The 7,157-nt window shown below is 31.9% G+C and overlaps 1 protein-coding gene across 9 annotated transcripts in view; it reads right to left on the bottom strand.

The window, feature by feature from the left end:
• LOC107613413 (protein NLP2) overlaps positions 1 to 4,157 on the bottom strand; it is a 6,056-nt gene extending 1,899 nt beyond the window's left edge. The window contains exons 1-5 of one of the 9 annotated variants that reach the window (XM_021108522.1): positions 3,773 to 4,157; positions 3,605 to 3,654; positions 1,846 to 2,888; positions 1,168 to 1,212; positions 268 to 1,014 (exon numbers count right to left, since the gene is read on the bottom strand). In XM_021108522.1, coding sequence (XP_020964181.1) covers positions 268 to 1,014; positions 1,168 to 1,212; positions 1,846 to 2,790 — 1,737 coding nt within the window. In that variant the 5' untranslated portion in view covers positions 2,791 to 2,888; positions 3,605 to 3,654; positions 3,773 to 4,157. The other 8 variants (XM_021108523.1, XM_016315388.2, XM_016315392.2 and 5 more) reach the window with 8 other exon arrangements.

Genomic DNA, 7,157 nt, shown 5'->3' on the forward strand with positions numbered 1-7,157 from the left:
GCATTCGTTGGTCTTGAAAAACAGATTAGAGGTAAGAAAGTTCTTCTTTTCATAATGGTTAATAATATGAAAAGCTTGACTACGAAAATGTATTAGTTGGAATATATAGATAATCTTACGAACTTTGAAAATGCTGATCACATGCCTCAGGTAGTCAATCATTTTTGGACTGAAGTTTTTCAGAGACTTACTGGTTACAAAGGAATTGCTATAACAAATATCAAGCTAGTGAAAATGCGTTAGGATCAAATGACATAATTTACATACCTGGTTATGAGAAGACTCAATTCCATTGTTTCCTTGGTTAGATGCCTTGATGGACATCTTACGGACTGAATCATGGTTACTGTTTGTTAATGGTATTTGGGAGTTTCTCCTGGACATAGGAAAAATTCTAGGGACATTTTTGTTTTTAAATCCTACTTGTGAGCTTTTCATTCTTGATAATTCCTCATCTGAAACTGTTCTTAAATTCCTACAAACTTTCTGCATGGTACCTGAGAGGTTGTCTAAGAGAAGTTGCTGTTCTGAGCTCCCTTTCATGTTTACAGGCAAAAAGAATTCCAGTATGTAATCATCATCATTAGTATAAGTACTCCTCAGCCTAATTGCAACTGCAGCATTCAGATTGTACTTGCGCGCATGATGAACAAGTGGATATTCACTAATATTATAGGCCTTCACATCAGGACAAAAGAAAGGATGATTTGATTGATGAGCTCTCCCAGCTATACCTTTCCCTTCCTGAAGATGGTGTTCAATGCAAGCATGAACAAATCCTTCCATTGCTTTATCAGTTACATAGCATGCTGATTCTTCAACGCATAGTATGTTCTTTTCACGAGGACTCGAATGACCCTCTTTAATGTGTATCTTTGTATCTTTACCTTCTGCGTCCTCAGCGACACAACAAGGAATCCATGTCAGTGCCATTGGCAATCTATGCGCATGACAAACGGAACGTAAGACATCAACTATGGCCGTTAAAGCAGCACGTTTGCTGTTTGAAAGACACTGAAGAAAAATAAATAATATTGTAAGAACCACACACACACAAAAAAAAAAACAAAAAAAAAATGCATTTTCATGTTAGTTTAGGTATTCATGCTCCTATGTTTCATTTGCATATTATAGAAAAAAAACTAATGAAAAAATTCAAGTAAATACCTGAGGAAGAAGTCGAGGAGGCATATTAGCCATTAGATCTACATTCTGCAGAAGTCATGATAATGCATTTATCATTACTTACTTCAATTGTAATATAATGTAAAAATTTATAACACAATTTTTTAGAGAGAGAGAGAGAGAGAGAGAGAGATTTGCTTTCCCTAAGCAATTGAAGGGTGCCTTCATAACTGAATCAAGTGATATACATCATGTTCTTTTTAAGATCTTGGCCAAAGTCAAATGAACACAAGATGCGCTTTGAAATGACTAGAGTATCTGCCCTAGTGAAAATAAAGTGCTTCTAAGGGAAAATTATAGACTATAAAGAGATAAAATATGTATTTTTCAAATTTTTGGATGATTCCTAAAATGTGATCACGGGAAACACGTGTCAAAAAACATCATCCATTGACATTCCTCTGCCTCCATAGAGTTCCTTTGCACTTTGAGAACAACATAGAATATTGAAAGTTCTGTATGATAACATCAGGTCCCTATTGGTGAATTGTGAAAACAATAAGTCTTAAATAGTGTAACACTTGACAGCCAAACAAACTCTCAAACATAACAGCTCAAAATTCAGACATGAATAAAACCTTTGTCAGACTCAACATAAGTAGCAAGGCAGGCAAAGTGAAGAACTGAAGTTGAGCAGTAAATAGCAAAGGAAAAACCTACCTGTAGTGCATGACAAACAATATCCATTTCCTTCTCAAAATCAGGCTTTTCATTTGTAGTGACAAGTTCCAGTACAGCACAACATGGCAGTTCAGAGTGCAGATCAGATATGGGTAAACCAATTGATCCACGAACCTCATGATTAATCGCATCATCCATCCTCAAGTACTCATTCTTATTGTAATAACCAATGTTGGAAGTCCACTCAGGAGTTTTGGACATAAACACACGACCAGGAAGTCCTGGGAGAGAACCCGGTTTTCCTTCAGTAGAAAATGTGTATGTTCTTGACACTTCACGATATCCGGCAAGAATTTGGTCTAGTAAATAAGGCTGTTCACTTGTGGTCAAGAAGAATTGATCACCATCCTTTATAGGAACCCAAACCTGTGCCAATATTCCACCACCAGCTGATTCCTTAAAGACGGACAAGGCTTTCAACATTCTCTCATCAAGTGACAAACTAGCTGGCTTGGACATGATATAACTGCCAATGGCATCAAGGTGTTGAGAAGAGCCATTAATTTTTTGCATAGAACTTAAACTATGTGTGTCATCTGTACCATCAAAAAAACCAAGTAAGGGGTCCATTTGTTGAAACGCAATTTTCTCCCCATAACCAGGGGAGCCTTGTTTAGTGTTGAAATATCCATTCATTTCTGTCATGAAGAATTGGCTACTATTGTTTTCCTCTAGATTGAACCCAGGGGTCGATGGATATGATGATGGAAGGCCATTACTGAAAACCTGATCAGTTATCGATGGGCTATTGTACAAGCCGGCATAAGGATCAATATTCATGAGCCCGGAGAAGCTACAAGCCATATCATCTGAAATTGAATTGCTCATATCACCATCTAACGATGTTGATCCCTCCAACTGAACTCTACAAGATCCCCAATACGAGGCACCACTTCTCTTGGGAGAATAAGGGTATGGTTCCATACTGACAGTTGGATATCAAAATTGAAATTTGGCCAACGTTAAGAGTCCCAAATTTGCACAAAAAACATTGCTCCCCTATTCAACAGCACTCTTGAAACCTGAAAGTTAGCATACACAATTCAGCATCAGCAAACAATTGACGCTTAAGCATAATCCAAGAAATAAATTTTCTTGAATAAGTAATTATCATAAGGGCATGATAGAAATCAAAGTTAAGCACGAAAAAAGGGGGGAAATCAAAGTAATCTCAACTCCCCAGACCCAAGCAATCAGGCGAAAACGAATGCCTACAAAAAATTCTGGTGATGTTAAACTTGACCCTCTCAAGAAGAAACTTCAATCAAAGTTTTTCCTGGAAGCAAATTAGAATGCTTGTATGAAGATATAAAATTTGATAATTACACTGCCCTTTATAGCTGGTCTGAAGTCCTCTGTACATTAAATATTAGTCATCTTTCTAGCTCATTCTAAACCACCTTCAACATAAAAATAAATAATAAAAAAAATAATAATATATCATCAAAGTCCTCTCTTCTGAATCTAGCGACTAGAGAGTACCAGGATAACAACAGCCTAAAACCTGCATGTTTCCAAATTAAGCATCAAGGCTGTGCATAAAATATCCCCAAAGAGAGATTCAATAAACATATAAACTAAAAGAAGAAAAGATACTTCAAACATTTTACTTAAACCATAAGCCAATTCCAAAAAAAGCTGAAACATAATCACAGAAAATAAGGGAATAAGGGTTCCCAAGAACCTGAAAGGATGGGGATTTGAGCTCAGAAGTAAACTTAACCACGTAAGTCGTAACTGAATGGCACAGAGGTGGAATTGGGAAGCTTGACATTAATGACCCAAATCCTAATTGCAGGGAACAGTTCACAAAAACAAATACGCATATAAAATGAATAAAAAATAAAAAAGAAACAACAAAATCAGAGAAACCATAAATTGTAATTGAGGGGGTCCAATTACATACCAAGAGAAGTGGCTTTGATTGGAATAGTCAATGAAATAGTATGGCCAAGAAATCGCCGACCTCAAAATCCTCGAAAATGACGTCATGTTTTTGTCCATAAAAGTCAGCAGAGGACATGGTTTAGCTCTCAAGTGAAGTTGAACTTTTATCAAACAGTTGGCAGGGTGAATAAAAAAGGTAGGTAATAACTGGTAAGTGTTTCGGTTGCTTCTATAAAAGGAAAGACTAAACAGTTAAAAGTTCTCTTACGATGGAAACTATCACACAAGTTTTTCTTTTACTATAAATAGCACGACGGTGTTTTCAACTACGTACGGTGTTCTTTCCTAAGCCACCCATATCATTATGAAATGAAATAACTTTCATTAGGCATTTGCCATTTTCATTTATAAATATTAAAAGGCTTTGGGAATGAAAGTACCATGGTGCCCATACTCTCCTAGAATTTTCCAATTCTATAACGATACATGTGACATGTTCCATAAATGATCAGAAAGAATCAGTAGAAAACTCAATTTTCATCAATTAAATAAAAAAATATCTATTCTCGGGTATAAATAAGTTGTTGGTGAATCTTATGTTTAAAGAAGATATATGTATATATAGTAATAATTTAAATTTGTAATGGGTGACGCAAAAGAAATATTGATTGAGACGTGAACACGTAGAGAAAGAGAACCTTTGAACCAAAGGCAAGTTGGACTTGGAATCTAAAAAATTAGATTCCGTTTTGTATTGTAATTTTTGGGATTTCTCCGTTTTTTTAAGGTTGGATTTGTTTTGGAAAACACAACACTAGATAATAAAGATACTAAGAACAAGATATCGATGATAGAGATATAAATTTCGTGTTTTTATATTTTATTTAATAATAAATTAAAATAAATTATAAAAATTTAATTTATTTTTATTTTTTATTTAAAAAATTTTAAAAAAATATTATAATAAAAATTTTAATTATAAAAAATTAACATAAATAATAAAAAAATAAAAAATAAATTATATTTTTTGTTAGTGTTTTTGTATTTTTTTTAATATAGATATAAAATATATTAATTTAGTGTCCGAACATAATATTTTTGTCTATATCTTATTTATAAAACATGATTTTGTACTTCTATATTAGTATCCTATCTCTGTAAACAAACGCAGCCTAATTTCTATGCCAACCACCCTAAACAACGTTGACAATAAGAGGTGATCGTTATGACTTGATGGTTTGACTTCATTAAGAGCTAAATGGATCACACGGCCTAATATATAAGCCCATGGGGATATACTATCAGGCCCATAATTTTGAAGAACTTTACTTGTGGGCCCTACTAAAAGGCTTATGGGCCCAATAATCCAGACCCAAAAAGATTAACTCAGCAAACAAAGCATTAAGACCCAAAAATATTTATTCATTCATCTTATGATTTATGCGTTAAATACTAAAATGGCACTATAATATTTTTCAAAAATGCTATAACCACAAAAAAATTAGTACTGAATAAGTCACTATATATTTTATATAAATATATATTTTAATTAATTTATTTTTAATATATATTTTATATTTCAGCATATGTATATATAAGTGGTTGATTTGGTAATTGGATTTTAATTCATGTATATATAATATAATTGAATATTTTTAACAATTTTTGGCAGAATAACATGATTTATGAATAAATAGTGATGATTATTATCCTGTAGTGATTTATATAATTTGGTTAAAAGAAAGGCCAAATATCTGTAATCAATTTAAACTTAGCAAAGTGAAGTATGAAGGCTCCGAAATAGTGACAAGATAGAGTCATATTCATATATACGAGCAGCTGTTAATTATGGAACCCTATGTGTGACAGTGGCAACAGGAAGCAAGAAAATAAAACACAGATTGGTCAAAACAACTGTACAAAACAGAGTACATTTTCTAGTTCAACAAACAAATAAACAGGGTCTTCGAAATAATTATTTACCTAACCTTACTTGTAGTCTTGTACAATGTACATATATAAATATATAAAAAAATGATAGGACAAGGGATCACAAATACACTTCCTGTGTTTGGTTTTAAGAACAATACACGAAACTCAAAATAAGAAATAAAAGACACTGTATTTTGTTTAGTAATAAATAAAAATAATTATTTTTATTTAAAAAATTCGAGAAAAAATATAATTATAAAATATTAAAAAAATAAAAAAAATTTGTATCTTTTGTTAATGTCTTTATATTTTTTGTCAGATGAAGACAAAATATATTAATTCAATATTTTTGGTACAATATTTTCATGTCTCATTTATTAAACACAATTTTATATTTTTGTGTCTATATATAGCGTTTGGTGGAGAGACAGAGACAGAAAGATTGAGACTGAGACAGAGACTAAGAGACAGAAATTAAAATAAATCTCAGTATTAGTATTCTGTTTCGTGTAAAGTGGGAGACAGAAATTAAAACAAGAATGAAATTCTAATTTAATTTATACAAAGAGTAAAATTGGACTTAATTAATTAAAATGAAGGTATTTTAGGTATAAAATGTTATTAAAGTTTCAGTCTCTATCTCTAAAAATTTTAGTTACCTCTGTTCTCACTTTTTGAAAGTACTGAAATACTGAAATTTTAAGGACAGAGACAAAAATTTTAGTAACAGTTTCTATACCAAGTACCAACAAAAATGATACTGAATCTAAATTTTGCAATTTCTGTCTCAATACCTCAAAACAAACGCAATCTAAATAAATGAAGACTTATATGCAGACAGACTGTGACACAGCTAGCTAGCGAGTCAAAGGTTCTAAATGGCACAAGGTTGGTTCTCACGTAAAGGTTGAAGGACACTACTATAAATTCTATGCAGAAATTAAAAGGGATGATGTTGTGGTCAATCTGAATTGATGATGCAAATGGTGGTGTCTTTGAAACTGTTCGATCTTCGACCACGATTTGCGGAAAACAATTGGAGTAAAAAGTACACATAATAAATATTGAACGGAGTAGTATCCTATGGAATTTCTTTAACAGAATTCCTTGCACTTCCTAGCTTTTATTTTACTATGTGTTAAAAGAAAATCACCATCATAATTGGGTAAGACTTATGACACTTTACGTAATTATGAGTGAAAAAGGGATTATATATGTATGGATTAGGGTGTTCAAATCTAAATTGAAAAAAATTAAACCGTTCATTTAATTTAATTCAAATTGAAAATATATTAAAATCGCACTAATTTAAAGTTGGATCAGATCGAATTTCATATTTATTTTTTATAATCGATCCAATCTAATTTAAACCAAACAATATGTTATAATATTATTATTCTTTTATTATTATTTATGTACTTATTATATTTTTATATATTGTTTAACTTGTATAATATTTGTACTAACATTAA

Source organism: Arachis ipaensis, chromosome B08 (genome assembly GCF_000816755.2).
Source record: "Arachis ipaensis cultivar K30076 chromosome B08, Araip1.1, whole genome shotgun sequence".
NCBI lineage: Eukaryota > Viridiplantae > Streptophyta > Magnoliopsida > Fabales > Fabaceae > Arachis > Arachis ipaensis.